This window comes from Hydra viridissima, unplaced genomic scaffold (genome assembly GCF_058129835.1).
Source record: "Hydra viridissima isolate aposymbiotic clone 2 unplaced genomic scaffold, HvirCarnegie_v1 scaffold_15, whole genome shotgun sequence".
In the NCBI taxonomy this organism is placed as follows: Eukaryota; Metazoa; Cnidaria; class Hydrozoa; order Anthoathecata; family Hydridae; genus Hydra; species Hydra viridissima.
Window position 1 is genome coordinate 10,270,001 of NW_028324314.1, and position 16,615 is coordinate 10,286,615.

General features: G+C 29.4%; 1 protein-coding gene and 1 long non-coding RNA gene across 2 annotated transcripts; one reads left to right on the forward strand and one right to left on the reverse strand.

Annotated features, from left to right (window-relative positions):
• Positions 1–11,751: 11,751 nt before the first annotated feature.
• LOC149878610 (uncharacterized) lies at positions 11,752–13,939 on the reverse strand. Its single transcript, XR_016447726.1, has 2 exons — positions 13,608–13,939; positions 11,752–12,244 (listed from the first exon to the last, which is right to left on the reverse strand). It is a non-coding gene; the product is annotated as an uncharacterized LOC149878610 (long non-coding RNA).
• Positions 13,940–14,115: 176 nt separating this feature from the next.
• On the forward strand, positions 14,116–16,544 carry LOC149878611 (uncharacterized). Its single transcript, XM_090073195.1, has 3 exons — positions 14,116–15,016; positions 15,509–15,744; positions 15,928–16,544. Exons 1-3 carry the CDS (start codon positions 14,251–14,253, stop codon positions 16,360–16,362), a joined length of 1,437 nt encoding a protein of 478 aa, XP_089929321.1. The 5' UTR covers positions 14,116–14,250; the 3' UTR covers positions 16,363–16,544.
• Positions 16,545–16,615: the final 71 nt, after the last annotated feature.

Here is a 16,615-nt window from a genome sequence, read left to right on the forward strand (position 1 = left end):
ATAACAATTTGTTATATATACATACAAGATTTGTTTTTAAATAACTTTACTACTATAACTTATGTAAAATTATTCAGAAAAATAGGAAACAAACTACGTTTCTGAGAGATCACGGTGTCAAGGTCGTTTGGTAGCACTATGTTATTGTACGCATGTGTAAATTTTACGGAAAAAGTCAACTTTTTTAAAATGGTTACGACCCTTAGCAACGAAAATAGTTTTTCTCTGGAAACCAAGTAATTGCATATTCTCCAATATAAATAAATTTTTATGTTGCTGTTTTAATTTTAATTAGTTTAGCGATAACCCAGTTGTGAACTAAAACACTTAAAACAAGAGAAGGAAAATATAAACATTCGTTAACATTTGTTGTTGAGAAAGATGGCTGGTTAACTAGACGTGATTTGTTTACATTTTTTGGATCCCAAGTTCTAAGTTTTTAATCGTGAAAATGTAATCATTTTTCTTAAAAAAATTTGAGGAGGCCTTCTTCTATTTATTTCTTATGGCTATTCTTGGCATTCAATTTTTTTAATTGACAAAAAAGGCGCCTTTCTGCATTACCTTATTTACCATTATAACTACATTTTATTTGCCTTAAGTAGACACAAACAAAAGAAAAAAGGAACTATATATTATTAAGAAATGTAAAATCCAGTTGCCAAAAGTGTTTTTAGCTATGACAATTTTGGTTTTTTCTCTTTCTTTTTCGTGATTCTGGAATTAACACCCTACTTTTAGGATTAGTTTTCTGATGGTGAAATTTTAAGATGCTTTTTAACCGCTTTGTTGGGCAAGGGATAGATTGATAAATACGCTTTAAATTATTGAACTCAGGATAAATTGATTCTCCACCTTTTTTGCCAAACAATTCAAAGCCAGCACCCCATTTTTTCAAAAATAGAATAGCGTGATCTTCCAACATGTGTAACTTTGGAGGCACTAAAGCCTTAGGCTAAGTTGTGCGATAAAAATGCATCAATTCAATAATATTTTTTTCTAAAGAAAAAATGAAAGCAACATGAATCATTACTTGCTATTATTGACATTAATAATAATGTTTCAGATTTGGAATAAATTCATTTATAAAAGAAATAGAACCTTTTATAAATGAATTTATTCCAAAGCATTTTATGCACATGATATGAACAAACTTTTTCCATGGTATGCTTTTCCCTGCACTTTCAGTTTTAGTGAAGTAGCTTCAATCTGTTGTGTGCATGGTCCCTCACTTTTCTTCAGTATAGATTCAAGCTCCGGAGTATTAGATTTTTTTGTCTATAGAAATATTATAATTGCTTTTAAATTAAGATTGGTTAAATAGTATTTTCTACGAGGAAACATTGGTCAGGAATAATCCAGATATAAAATATAAAGTGCTTAAGGTGGTACTAACGTATAAAATATCAAAATTTTCAAAATTTTTTACTTTTTAAATTTGAATAATTTTTGAATTTTTGACTAAAACTTGAATTATTCTTGATTTCAAAAATGCATTTTTATGTTTCTTTGTAAAATAAATTTGCTAAATTGTCAGTCATAAGAAAATGTTTTTGTAATGATAACTCATATGTGCCTTGAATGTTTCAGAAAAATTTTATTTTGTTTTCTTGTTTTCTGAGTTTTTCAATTTTGAACAAGGATATCTGTTTAGCTACTTGGAGATTTTATCTAAAATGTTTGCACACTGGTTATCAGGTTACTTTGGAGGAGTTTGACCAAAATAAGGTTTTTACAGTTTGCTGTTCTTAACATGATGATACTGATAGCACAGATTTTACAATAAAATCAAAAGCCATTATTGAAAATGCCACCATTTTTGCATCTATAAATGCTATTATGGTGATTCCGATCAAATCTTTTTATCAACACGTCAATCTTTTTGCAAAAATTTAGACTCAAACTATTACTAGTTAAGAAAAAATTATTGTTTAAAAATGGAGTTAAAATTGCATATTAATTGCTGACTCTGCATTTTTATGGGTACATTAATAGTTTTTGATTTATTTACGCTGAAAGTTTTTTCATTGTACATGTATTTAGTCAAATATTACACTGAAAATCAAAGGATTAAAAGTTTTAGTTTTTATAGGCCACTTTAAAGCAGAACAATAATTCTATAAAAAAACAGAACTTAATATTGTGTTGTCAATGCCACATTTTAAAGAAATGCTTACCATTTCCTTTTTTCTTTTCTTTAGAAAATCAAGTTGAGGGAAGTAAATTGACTTAATATTTTCCACATTTTCAGGATTATCTAATAAGCCATCTCCATAGCATCATTTACCAGCAGTATTTGTTCATCAAGATTAGAAATAGAACTTTGAAGGTTTGACAGTTGTTTTGACTTTGATATAAATTCATGATATTTTCAGAACAGATGCTGCTATTATTTTTTAATACTCTTTCTGACGCCATTAAAATATCCAATTTCATGGGCTTCTTTTGCAAACATGTTGAATATTTAAGATAAATCCAAATAACTTCGTACAGAGTTGGTACAAAGAAACCTTGATATAAATGTATTTGTATGTGTTATAATTTTAAAAAATTGAATTAACTTTTAGTGATATTGTACAGCAAATCAATTAACACTATTTAAAATTGAGTTAAATGAGAGAAATAATTTTACTTTATCTAGAGGTACCTTCAAAATTGGTTCTATTATGATTTTATTAAAACTTTTGCATCTTTCTTGAGATCCTCGTTTTACATAAACCTTTGATAATTGGTTTGAAGACTTTCAAGTGAGCAACATTCTATTTCTGTTCTCTCTTCTTTACTAAGTTTCATGTCAAAAAAAATACTACAAGTTGTTCAAATTCAATTCACCTTTTAATGTCGAATTTCTTTTATAACAACTCACCTAAAGCTCCTGAAATACCATAAAGTGCACAAAGAAATTCATAATCACCAAAGATAAATACTGTAATGTTGTTTTCCCTAGATATAAAAAAACTTCATATATGCATTTTTTTACATATATGAAGTTTATCAGTAAAATTTGCTTTTTTATGTTGTAAATAGACTAAATTTCAGTTTTAAAAAATATTCTGGAAATTCTACGATTAGATTTTATTTTATTTTGGCTTTAAAGTTCTCAGTTTTACCATTATCGACAGCTGCTTTTTCAGTTCTTAACATTCGCGCGCAATTAAATTTCAAGGTTTTTTTTAAGACATATCTATAATTTGCTTATAATTAGAACTATCCCAATTTGCATATTTTTAAGAAGATTTCTATTTGTAAAGTTATTTGAGAAAACGTTAGGATTGCCACTATTGATAAATCATAAATTTTTTTAATGTTTACATCGCTTTCGATTTCTATTTCTGAAGCATGCGTATAATAGCGCTGCACAGTGGGCCAGTAGGTGGACAAAATGGGAAAAATTTTAGTTGTCTAATCTTGAAAACCTATTTAATTTTAGTATCTACATATATTAGGAGAAATTTATTGATAATTTATTTATATTAAATCCCTTAGTTACCAGGACTCTAAGCATTTGAATATTGAGATAAAAAAAAAAAAAAATTATAAATAAGTAATTAACGGTGACATCAACATTGTGTTATATTTCAATTACATCTACGTTTTTGAAACAAAAAATTAGTTCTTTATATTCTAGAGTATTTAGAGATAAAAAAAACCAATGTGGGAAATAAATTTGTCATAGCATGTTATCTCAGTTATAATTTGAAAATCACAGATTAAAAAAAAAAATTTCTTAGGAAACTTATTTTTTGCCGCACAATAATTAATAATTACCACAATTTTCCATGTGTTGTCTTATATTTATTTGAGCTATATGATGCTTCAATCGAGTTTTAATTGATTGCTCGTCCCCTTAAATCCCCGTTCAGATTTTTTGTATGTTTTAACTTGGTTGCTATGGTACTAAATTTTGCATAGCAACAACTCACTTTTGCATTAACGTTGTTTTAACAATATTTTAATTGCGCTAAGTACACAATATTGGGGGTATGTATTAAAATGAGATTCATAATTCTTATGAGGTTAATTTAACAGAGATTAAATTAATCTCTTAAGAGGTTAATTTAACAGAGAGTTCAAATATGGTCTTTCCAGTCTTCATGCATGGATTCGTATTTTTGAGATGGTATTGCACATTGCATATAAAAAAGAAACAAGAAAGTGGCAAACAAGATCTAAAGAACACAAAGAAAAGGCATCTGTAGCTAAACGAAAGATTCAGACTGATTTTATGAACAAAATGGGACTTGTTGTTAATTTCCCTAAAAGTGGTGGTTCTGGAACAAGCGATGATGGCAATAGCTCAAGGCGTGCTTCTGCAGCATATGAACAAACAGCTGAAGTTCTGGGTATTGATCAAAACCTTATATTTAGATTTTGCATTATCTTAGTAACGCTCTCTTCAGGATATGAATTAGACTGCTTAAAGTTCAAGGATTATTGTTTTGACACTTTTAGACTATATGTGTCCCTTTATCCATGGTATTACATGGCTCAATCAGTTCACAAAGCATTGATACATGGACATGACATAATTAAAAGCCTTACATTACCCATCGGACTTATGTCAGAGGAAGCTCAAGAGGCTAGAAATAAAGACTTCAAATCTTATCGCAAAAATTTCAGCCGAAAAACATCCAGAAAAGCAACAAATACTGATCTTATTAATAGACTCCTAGCTTCCAGTGATCCTGTTATTTCATCACTGCGTAAATCAACATCACACCAAACAAATCGTAAAGCATTTCCTTCAGATGTTTTACAATTACTTAAACAATCTTCAAAAGATATTATTGTTTTATAATTTTTCAATGCAATTTAAAATTGACAATGTTTTCTTGCACTATTTTTTGCTTTTATTATTCCTAAAACATTATTTACCTAAATACTCAATTGTTATTCAATATAGGTGGGTCACAAATCCGATAAAATAATCAAATATCAATTTACCACTTTGTAACTAAGGAAAGTATCCGGTAAATGAGCAATATAATTATCCATAACAACTAAATTTAAAAAATTATCACTTTTGTAAGAAGTGTGATCTCATATTGGTACTCATGCCAAATTTAGTGAATATAGCACTTATAAAATATCTGCAGATAACAAAAGTAGGTTGTTGCTAAGCAAAATAAAGGTATCCATAGCAACGAAATAAAAAAATATTACCTTCATAAAAAGCGCAGACATCATATTATTACTCATACTAATTTTAGTGAATATAGCTCTAATATTAAATTAGTTACGAATTTTGTCCAGTAAAACTGCATTCTGGCCAACTGTGCGCTGTTGCGCCACTGATCTCAAAATATAACCGGATAGCGTTTACGGGAGATTTGAATCCAGTTTTGGCCTCCCAAGATGGCGGCGAAACTAACGAATGCCTATAAGAAAATTAAGAAACTGATGGTGATCAAGTTTTATATCTTGAGCTCAAGTATTGATAAATATATAAGTTTCAAATAAAAATCAATTTTTTTTGTTTTACAAAAGATTTTTTTCATAAAATTAACGGAATATTACATATTTACATAAGCTTATTAACATTACATATGTATATTTTTATTTAAAATATACATATGTAATATTAATAGACCCCTACTAAAAAAATTATCTTTTACACTTTTTTAATGAGGAAATGCTTTTTGATGATAATCAAAAAAAAAAAGTTTCTGGGGATGTGTTGCAAGGTCTTAGAGCGTGTTCCTATGCACCATGAGAATGATTTACTTCAGCGTCGCACAGTAACTCAAAACAACAAAAAAAAATGGCAATAAACCCCTCACAGCTTTTTTGTAAATATAGTGCGCCTTTTTTAATAACAAATTAGAATAGTTATTTATTTAAAAAGTAAAAACAGTTTTTTCATGAAACTTATATTTTATTTTTTATAGTTAAAAGAAGTTAAAATCTTAATCTTATTTTCAAAGAAATCTGAAAAATGAGAGATTTTTGTTTAGTGAAAATAGAGACTTTTTAACCTAAATATAAGTTTTTATTTATTTTTACGATAATCTTTTAACTTTATATATTTCAAATATATTGAAAAAAAAATAATTGCAATGTGATTTTTGTTGTTCAAATTAGAAGAATTTTCTAAAATAATATAGAATATATGCATACTTTTTTGTTTTAGATATCAGCTAAAAAAATGTTCCACCGAGTTCTGCGGACACCAGCGGTATAGGGAGTTATTCAAGAAATACAAATGTCAGTAAATCCATAAAAACCTTGTTTTCCGCCATTTTTTAACAGTATTTTATTATATCCAGACAAATGAAAATGGCGGAAAATAAGGTTTTTATCGACTCGTTGACATTTGTATTTCTTGAATTTGAGTTTTTTACTTATATAACTTGTTTTAGTATATAAAATATATTTCAAGTAGCATAGTTGTCATCATGTGCTACTTAAAAGTTTGTTTAAAAGTTGTTTGTTTATTTTGAATAATGATTTATTATTCAATAAGTACGGCATTTGAAATATTATTACTTAACAACTTCAGTATTTCCTGTAATAAGTAACATTATTTACTTAAACATTATAGGAAATTTAATGTGATAATTTTCAAAGCAATAAAAACATAAAAGGTTAAACAGTGTAATGAGAAAATTATATAAAGTACTCAAAAATGTTTCTGATATATATTAATGATTCTATTAACATGACGAATCTTAAAAACAATAACAGCAAAAAAAGATTAGATCTTATCCTGAATATTTGTGAATTAGTAGTGGATAAATTAGGATTATGGAGGGATTTACTTAACGAAATCAAATAAAACTGAAGAAATTAGCGAAGAGAACATAAAAAAGTAAAGGCTACTTTAGCTACATTTATTTCAAAAGTGAAAAAAAAAACTAAAAAGTTTGGTAGATATTATGATTCATTTATAGAAAAAGAATATCAATGGCTTCAAGAAAATCTTTTGATCAATTAAAGAACCCACTTTGTTTCTGAAAAACCCCATAAACAACGGGTGGTCCTTGAAGAGCGAAGCAAAAGAAAAAATAAAAGAACTAGGTGTTGAATATCATTGCTCTATTTTTAGTCTCTGCAAGAAGTACAGAATTAATTTTTTACAGCAAATTCAAAAAGGTTAAAGACACTTTGGATAAAACCTTTTCTTTAAATATGAGTGTAAAGCAAGCTCTTGATTTAAAAGTGAATACTGACCTCAGCGATAAACAATATCAAATGATAAAAAACTTAGCCCTTGGACACATATTTATCCTCTTTTTGCACAATATTTTAGTGAAAAAGTTAAATACTATCCTAAAAGCATACTTTTTTCTCTGATTTTAGTTGTTACAATTAGTATTGCAAAAGCTGTGTTTATGAGATGGTATAACTAAACCATTAGTGGCAGCTGAAATTAATAATGGTAATTCTGCCAGAAGCATGCAAATATCAAGTAGAGTAATGTACCAAGATGTTATGTATTGGCTTAAAGATTCTAAAATTTTAGTTAAAACTATTTTTTACGCGTGCAGCAAAATCTAACGCGCACGTGAACGTAAACACGCAATATACGCGTCAAAGATCCAGGTAAAAAATAATTTTGTCAAAAAATTTGAATTCTTTGACCCATAAAAATATTATTTTCACATATAATGTTTAATAATTTATAACAATAATTTACGATAACTTATTGATAAGTTATGTCATCTGAATTGAAGTTTGTTATTTTCCTAAACTTGTTTTCGCCAACTCTTTTACGATGCCCAGTTAAGTGTCTATCGGCCAAATCACTCTAGAGAGATAACTCACAATCAATCTGAGTACATTGTAGTATCGCGTATCCAACAAGAAAGGGGTTATCGTGGCAGACGGCTCCTTCCAAAAATAAACAATAGAGCACAGCTTGACTAACACTGTCTTCGTTAGAATCTCACTTCCGTTCCTCTCGATATCGATTTAACATTAGTTTAATGTAGAAGTCATGTTGTGAAACTTCAAAGAGTTTATTTTGCAGGTAAACATCATCGAGTGTTTTTTAAACTGATGATTTTTTTAAAAAGTTTAATTTTGGTATTTTCAAAAAGAAATTCTCTCGCAGGTAAACGTTATCAACTTTTTTTCAAATTGACATATTTGGCGTAGTAAAACGCGAGGTAAAAAAGAAGAGAAGTTTTGCAAAAAACCAAAACTCGGTGGAAGCTATGTTGGATAGCATCAACACTAAAAAATCAGGATAATGACTCATAGAAATACTGCGAGAGGGAGCTTATTTATGCTGAACGTAAAAAAGTAGTTATTGTAATTTTTCTGTATGTAGTTTACATCATTACCTGTATAACTAAAATTAATACAAAAACCTATCGAATATAGTCTTAAACTGCATGTGGCCAAATCCGTAATGTTTTGTTACAAGCTTTCCTAGCGCAGCTTTAACCCTATTTTTACTCAAAAAACTTATAACAAACGCACCACTGGTAAGGACATTCCCTTTTAAACAAAAGGGAATGTCCTTACCAGTGGTGCGTTTGTTATAACGCACGTCAGAATAGCAAAAAAATATGAACTTTTACAAAAATACAGGCAATCTGATAAAAGATGACTTTTTTTTATAACTTTCTCTATTATGATTAATCTTTGTAAATTGACCTTATTATGATTAAATTTTTAAGCATTTTTTGCATTTTTCATCATTCAAATATTTTCTTTTTCAAAAACGTCTTTAGCTGAGCCAACTGAACGAATTTTTCATGTTTTACACTTCTTCAAACAACCCACCATCCCCCACTCAGACCTCCGACTTTCGATCCCTCCAACTCCAATCCCGCCTCCTGGCGTATGCAAATTTTAAACGCCAAAATTGAAGCAAAAAAATTTTCGGCACAAAAGTTTTTGGTAATACTTTTCTCTAGGACGGTCATTTATGGTCCGGTTTTTACTTTTAAACAACTGAAAACAGATTATACTATGACATTTTTGTAAAATTAGGTTGGACACAGCTGGATATCATTAGATAAGTCGTTAAAAACGGCCTATTTTCATGATAAAAATGTGCCTATTTGAAGTAACTTTTTTTTGTTAGTTAAGTAAATTTAGTTACCAAAAACTCAAAAACTGTTATATACTGCAGTCATTTTCCAACTATACTGAGCAAATCTTTTTATCAATACATCATGCATTTTGTTAAGAAAATAAACGAAAGTTTAGTGAAAATATGAATATTTACAATTTCATAAATAATCTTGATATTAAAAATAATTGGGTCCTGCAAATGTGTATGTATCCTCAAAAATTTAATCATAATAAGGTCAATTTACAAAGATTAAGCATAATCGACTAAGATATAAAAAAATTCATCTTTTATCAGATTTGCTGCATTTTTGTAAAAATTCGTATTATCTTGTTATTCTGACGTCCGTGAAATTAACTTGTCTTTGTTGTTAACATCTTCCTACAGGTCAGCAGATTCAAGTATCACTCAAAAGGCGATCAAAGTCCACTTGCAAATTATACTTATTTATGCGAAACTTATTCAAAATTATACAAATTATGCTAAATTTGAGTGTTTTCATAGAGACACATGCTTGTGCATGAAATAGCACAAGCATGTGTCTGTATGAAAGAAATCTGCTAAACATTTTAATTTTTTTTTCAAACTTGATTTGTTTATACTATTCGAGTGATTTTTGTCTCGAATTGTTTTGCCAATAATTAAGTCTAGCTTTTCACTTACTTATCTGCGTTAAAAGTTTTTTTATATTTGGGATTTTCAAATATTTGGATTAATCAGTGCCTCTTTTATCCTCTAATTGGCTTAAACTGTTTTTGTTGACTTGCTTTTTTTAATGTTTCAGACACTCAATCATTGATCAGGAACGTTTGGAAAGCAAAATAGGTGCTACTCGACTTTCTCTCCCCCTCCCTCCCCCCTAATTTTATGATTGATTCTGATAGAGAATTTTATGCTGATTAAGAATCGTATAAAAACATAGGTCTTAAAACCAATGGAAACTGCTCTAATCTGAAGTTGAAAGTACAAAATTATACGACAAATCCCTAATATTCGCCATCTAGAAGAGTATTTTTTTTTTGTCTAAAAGTTATCATTTCAAAGTATTCGCGACCTGGTTTTTATTTTATTATAATGAAGACTTCGAATAATAGAACATGAGAATTCATTCACTTTTAAATTATCAGGCCAATATGCTTTAACTAGGGCTCCTACTAAGTTGTCTAGAACATCTTTTAAAGATTTTATGGAATAAATTGAAAAATTCTGTTATTGATTGTATACTAAAAAGAATTTTAAAACAATTAAAATTGTTTATTAGCAAAGTATATATATTTAAAACTATAGACTTTTTTTTAACACTTCAAGTTTTTTTAACACTTCAAGTTAAAGCCCCCGTAAAAAATTATTTTCATTATGTCTGTCATACAAAAACGAATGTTTCAAAATAATTATTCTGTTTCTTCATTTATCAACATGTCATAGCTTTTCAAAAACCAACAATCAAACGCAATAGCCCTATTTCATTGAGAAAATTTTTTGCAAAAAAGATTAAAGAATTCCATTTTTGTTATTTAATGAAAGTTCATCTTTACTATTAGTTTTTTCTTAATAATAAAGCAAATTTTTATTGAAAAAATAGTCTTAAATTCTTTTATAAAAATAAAATTTTCAAGAAAAAACCACGTTTCATAAGAGTAAGATGTTTTATACTCGTTTGTATATCAAATTACACTCGAAAGAACTTATATCCAAATAAAAACATTTTTTTATAATTAAAACCAGGTTGAAAATGTTTTGCTTTTGAGAATAAAATCAACCGTAACATAAGTTTATTCAAGATGGCGAATATTAGGGATTTGTCGTATAATTTTGTACTTTCAACTTCAGATTAGAGCACTTTCCATTGACTTTGAGACCTATATTTTATACGATTCTTAATTAGCATAAAATTCTCTATCAGAAGCAATCATAAAATTAGGGGGGAGGGGGGGGGGGAGGAGAAAGTCGAGTAGCGCCAGTAAAATAAATGAAATAGAAGAAAGTTGATGCCTCTGTAAATATCTATTTCCGACCTAAAGAGAGGGATACCAGTGGCGAACTCCTGTTTGTATACCAAGCATTTCGGCATAAAAAGCTGTTAAAATATATGGGAATGTGATGGTATTTTTGGATTCAACTTACAAGACCACACGATATTCATTACCTTTGTCTTTCTTGTTAGTCAAAACAAATGATTATCAAATTTTAGCTACTTTTGTGAGTGGAAGTGAAACTTTGGAAGCAATAAATGAAGCACTTGCCATCACAAAGTCCTGGAATGAAGATTTTCAACCTCTTTATTGCATGACTGACTATTGCACTGCTGACATACGCGCTCTTGAAACTATTTATGTTGGCGTATGTTTACACAAGAACTTTAGTTTCCCTTTTTTTTTTTATAAAATTAAATCATGTTAACATACCTGTATAATGCATAAACTCATTTCTATTATTATTAAAACACACTTATTCTGAATCCATATGTTTAGGATGTGAAGTTTTTATCTGTGACTTTCACAGAGAACAGTCTTGGAATCATTGGCTGAAAATGTCCTCCAGTGGTTGCTCTGCCAGAAAAGATCACATTTTGTGTATCTGAAGGTGTATTGCTTAGTCAATAGTATAAACAATTTATTTTTTGTATTTATGTGTTATATTGGCGTTTATTTAGACAGCTTAAGTGTTTTTTTTTTTTACAAATATTTTTGGGTTTAACTAACAGTTTTTTAATTACAAAATATATTGACTTTTTGGTGAGGTATTTGTGCTATTCTATTTTGATATGATAAAACGAGGATAAAATACTTTCAAATCCAACTTTTTCAGTTTTGCTATGAAGAATACTAATTCTCATGTAACATTTTTTTGTAACAGATTTATTCTAACATATAATTATCTTATAATACTTTCAGTTGTAAACAAACGTATTAAAATGTACATTAAAGTTATGTTTCTACGATAAAATTTACAATTCTTTGTCGCATTTAAATTACAAATAGTAAAGATAAGAAGGTTAAAGAAATAGATTAGCAACATAGGACATAGGTCGCAAAAGTCTACTTCATATAGGTACGATCCAACTGGGACAGCATTTCTTAACAAATGCTTAGTACGTATAAATAAGAGTTCGTCATTTATCTCTCTGTTTAGATCAGAGATAGGTGTAAATGGAGACATCAGCTTTCTTCTTTTCATTTGTTTTGCTTCTTTTAAAGTCTCATCATCTTACTGTAATGCTGTCTGAAAAAAGAAAAAAAAGAAAACACTTAGCCAAGCAACAATTTTTCAAACAGAATTTCTCTTTTAAAATAGTTTTAAAAGATTTCAAAAATGTCTGACAGCTACAGAAGTCTATTAAATGGACAAGAAAAATTAAAAAGTATAATTGGTAAGCTTACTACTGCCTAAAGTTTGAACAAACTGAGTCAGAATATTCAACAATTCCATCACTAATAGGGTGATTTTGGTGACTTGTTAAGCAGAGAGCAGTAATTTTTTAAAAGTCACAGGCTACTACAAATCTTTTATTTCATTTAGACAGTTACTTCTTGCTGTAATCTCCCAAAAACTGAATTAAAAAGAGCATAGCTGATTTAACACTTGACAATCAATAGTGCTATTGGAAACAAAGAGCAATGGCAAATGTTGTTTGTTAATGGCATTACAAATGAATTGCTTAATCATGAAAGTATTCAGACTTGACATTAGTTCTTCTACTTGGCAATGAGGCAAATATTTATCAACACTTTTTTTTTTACTATAAGATTTTAATCACTTAAACTTTGTTAAGAAGCTCTGATGTTTAAAGCTATTTGGGAACATTTAGTTCAACATAATTTTTATGCCAACAAGGAAAGTGAATGCGTTGCACTTAAAAAAACCATTTAACTGCAAAACAGGGTGGTAATGGTAGCAGCAAAATTTATGCACATATAGCAAAAACTGTAAATAAAAATTTGTGTTTTAGGAAATATGCAAATGTATTTTCTTTTTTTCTTCAAATTTCCATAACAAAATTGATGATAGATGTATGGTGGCCAAACATAAAATCTTTTCAAATTTGATATGTGTAGCCACCCAGCAGTTTCATTAGATTTTGTTTCTACATAATTCCCAATATGGTTTTGGATTCATTGAACAAATTTTTACTAGCATTTAAAGTCACTTAAAGATGTTATTAATCCATATCTAACTAAAAAATATATGTGGGAGTAAACTATGACCATTCAAACTAGCAAGGCAAGCAATTTTATTAAACATAGTTTAAATTTAAACATTTAAATGTTTTAACATAAGGCTCCAGTTAATATACGTTTTTTTATATTAAGTATATTAACTGGAGAGCTACTGCTAAATTTTTGTAATCACTAATAAGTCTCTAAAACTTATATTCCTAATTAAGTTTATTTGTTAACAGTCTAAAATACGTTTTTCCTGTGAATATATACTTTTACATATACCTTTTCAACTCCAAAAGTCTTTAGGGTTGAATATGCAGCAAATTTAACAGTAAGATAAAATGAATTATGCTAGCTCAAAGTAGATAAAAACTTTATTAAAACAATAACAAATCACCAAGAAAAAGTAAAAAAAAAAATAAAACCTTTCAACATTGAGCCTTCTGCTTCTTTAACTGATATATCTGATACCTTTATCTGATATCTGATTAGAGTCGAAAGAATAATTAGAAAATGGGTCAACACATTTGTGTGATATATTTACAGCACATAGTACTTTATTGAATAATAAACATGTGAAATTTCGTTTAAATTATCTAGCTCATTGCGATTAAAAAGAAAATACACATCTTTTTCTATTAGACAAAGGATGTATAGCTGCCTTGTACTGTTTTGATATTGCATATTAGAATGATAGCACTTAAAAAAATAATTGTTTTTGAAAACAGGAAAACAATCCGCTCTGCCATTTTTAAATATTTTCATACTATTGTGCCACATTTTTTTATTATCGGAATAATTTCTGCATTAATTATATTAAATTAGCAAGTGGACTTTAATCGACTTGGGAACGATACTTTTATCGGCTAACCTAAAGAAAATAGTTAACTTAACAACGTGTTGTTAAGTTACGTAACACGTTTTTATTTACATATATAACTTAATAGCGCGTTATTAAATTACGTACGTTCTCCATTGTAAGAAGATGTAGATAACGAAGGAAGGTTAAATTCTCTATAAACCATACATACTGCTCTGCTTGTTTGCTGCTCTAATTTCTACAGCAAGATGGAAAGCAGAAGTGAAAGAGTTGGCGCATTAAAAGTATTTATGATTCTTGGCTTAATACTTTTCTCGCAGTTCTCAATTTTAATGGTAATTAGAACGTGCTTTGAGTATGAGGGGAAAATCGCGTCGTTCTTTCAAAACGATGTTTTTAATGCCCGATTTCCTTGGATCGCATGGACTGTTTATAGCGACGTCAGTGTTGCCTCACTTGTTTTGTGTTTTGCATTTATGTTGTGGTGCATTTTTTGCATGGTTTTTGTTCCTGGGAAGTTAGTTAAAGGACCAATCACGCCGATGGGAAATGTTCCCATATACAAAGACAATGGTCTGCGCTGCTTCGTCTTAACTATGAGTGTTTTTGGTTTGTACCTGTTAGCATGTAAAAGTGGCGTTGTTTACGGGCTACATAGCCCTTCGATTATATACGATATCTTTCCTACGTTGATTGCATCAGCAAACGTTTTCTCGCTAGTATTTTGTGTTTTATTGCTCATAAAAGGCCATATCGCTCCTTCTGACTATGACTCGGGTTCTTCTAACAACCTTTTGTTTGATTTTTACTGGGGTATGGAGTTGCATCCTCGCATAGGAACAATTGACGTAAAAGTTTTAAGCAATTGTAGATACGGCCTGACAGCATGGGCATTACTCATTAGTTGCTTTGTTGTAAAAGCTTTTGAGATTAACAAGTGGAATTTAAATGGTGTTCTGATCTCTGCAGTTTTACAGTTGTGTTATTTGTTGAAGTTTTATTGGTGGGAAGCAGGTAATGAAAGATTTTCAGTTAACTCTGTGTACAAATGATAATCTATAAGTATTTTCGCATATTTAGATTTTTAGATGATGCAATTAAGTCTTATTTTTACTTCCATTTTTGCTTTCGTAATTTTCATATTTATGCGTAGCAGGTATTTTCCATATAATTCAGGTAATTCAAAAAAAAAAAAAAAAAAAGAAATTAGAGAGATAAGATTCCCATTAATGAACGTTTGGCTCAGAGGTTTAGCTAAAAATGAATAGGAAGCTTAAGGAACTCCATTAATTCATAGTAGAATTAGACATTTCATGTTAAATGTGTTAGATTATTAAATGAACTTGTTAGAAGTACTGAAACAAGAGTACAAAAGAAGAAGTATAAAATCAAGGTCAGGTATAGCGGTATACTGCATTTCACATTACGAATATGCATAATAAAAGCTTTTTACAATATTCAGCTCTTTTTCAGAAAAAAGATTTTTTAACCTTTTTTGTTTCGTAGGCTACTATAGTTCACTCGACATAACACTAGATCGAGCAGGTTATTACATATGTTATGGATGCCTTACGTTTGTACCGATATTTTATACTTCTTCAACTTTGACACAGTTGAGTATGGGATTTCCAAATGAAGTTGAGAGCGGTTATGTTTTTATGGGTCAAACTGGCTCCTTTTTGCTATTGGTGCTCGGATTACTTTGTCTCGCTATAAACTATTGGGCGGATTATCAAAGACAGGTTACTAAATTATGTTTTTAGAACATGCTGCAGATTTATCAAAATGTTGAAAATGAATAATTATTTTAAATGAACATTTGCATAATTTCGCATGTAAGAGTGATTAAGATGATGGCAAGCTATGTTTTCGTTTTTATTTTAACACTCGATATGCTGATCTTGGTCTTTTTGCTTTTTAAATAGGTTGTTCGCCTAATGAATGGAGACTGTAATATATGGGGAAAAAAAGCTCAAGTTATACACTGCAAGTATAAGCAAACTGTCGAAACTGATGCAACTGGTAGCAGAGCCTTTCACACTTCAAAGTCACAACAATCAAATGGTAGAGTTAGTAGTTCTCAATTGAAGACAGTTGAATGGAAGAGTATTCTGTTGAGAAGTGGCTTTTGGGGTTGGTCTCGTCACTTTCATTACTTACCAGAGCTGGGTTTGTCTTTTTGTTGGTGCGCAGCAAGTGGAACGACTCATCTGCTAGCGTTTTTCTACTTTTTTTTCCTAACGGCGTTGCTTTTTCATAGGTCTTTTCGAGATGATCAAAAATGTCGACTTAAATATGGTAAATATTGGGAGGAGTATTGCAAATTCGTCCCATACAAAATTATTCCTTTTGTTTATTAGCTTGTTCTCCTACTTACCTCAAAGTCTGACTGATGCTTTTGTATTTTCAAAGTGTATTAACAGTTTGTGTGTACGTTTATGTAATGGTTTAGCTGTAAAAGCTTGTAATAGCGTAGAAGCTAACATGATCGAATTTTATTTGTTGGTGCGAAAAAGAGTTTTAAAAAATCAAATCATATTTACACAATGGCTATTTAAAAAGCGAGTTATTACAAATCTATCTAGCTTTTTTAAATAAAAGTTCCAGCGCTTT

Coding starts and splice junctions, on each gene's coding strand:
- LOC149878611 (XM_090073195.1), top strand. CDS start 14,251: ATGGAAAGCAGAAGTGAAAGAGTTGGCGCATTAAAAGTATTTATGATT. Junction 15,017..15,508: donor GTTTTATTGGTGGGAAGCAG/GTAATGAAAGAT, acceptor TTTGTTTCGTAG/GCTACTATAGTTCACTCGAC. Junction 15,745..15,927: donor GGGCGGATTATCAAAGACAG/GTTACTAAATTA, acceptor CTTTTTAAATAG/GTTGTTCGCCTAATGAATGG.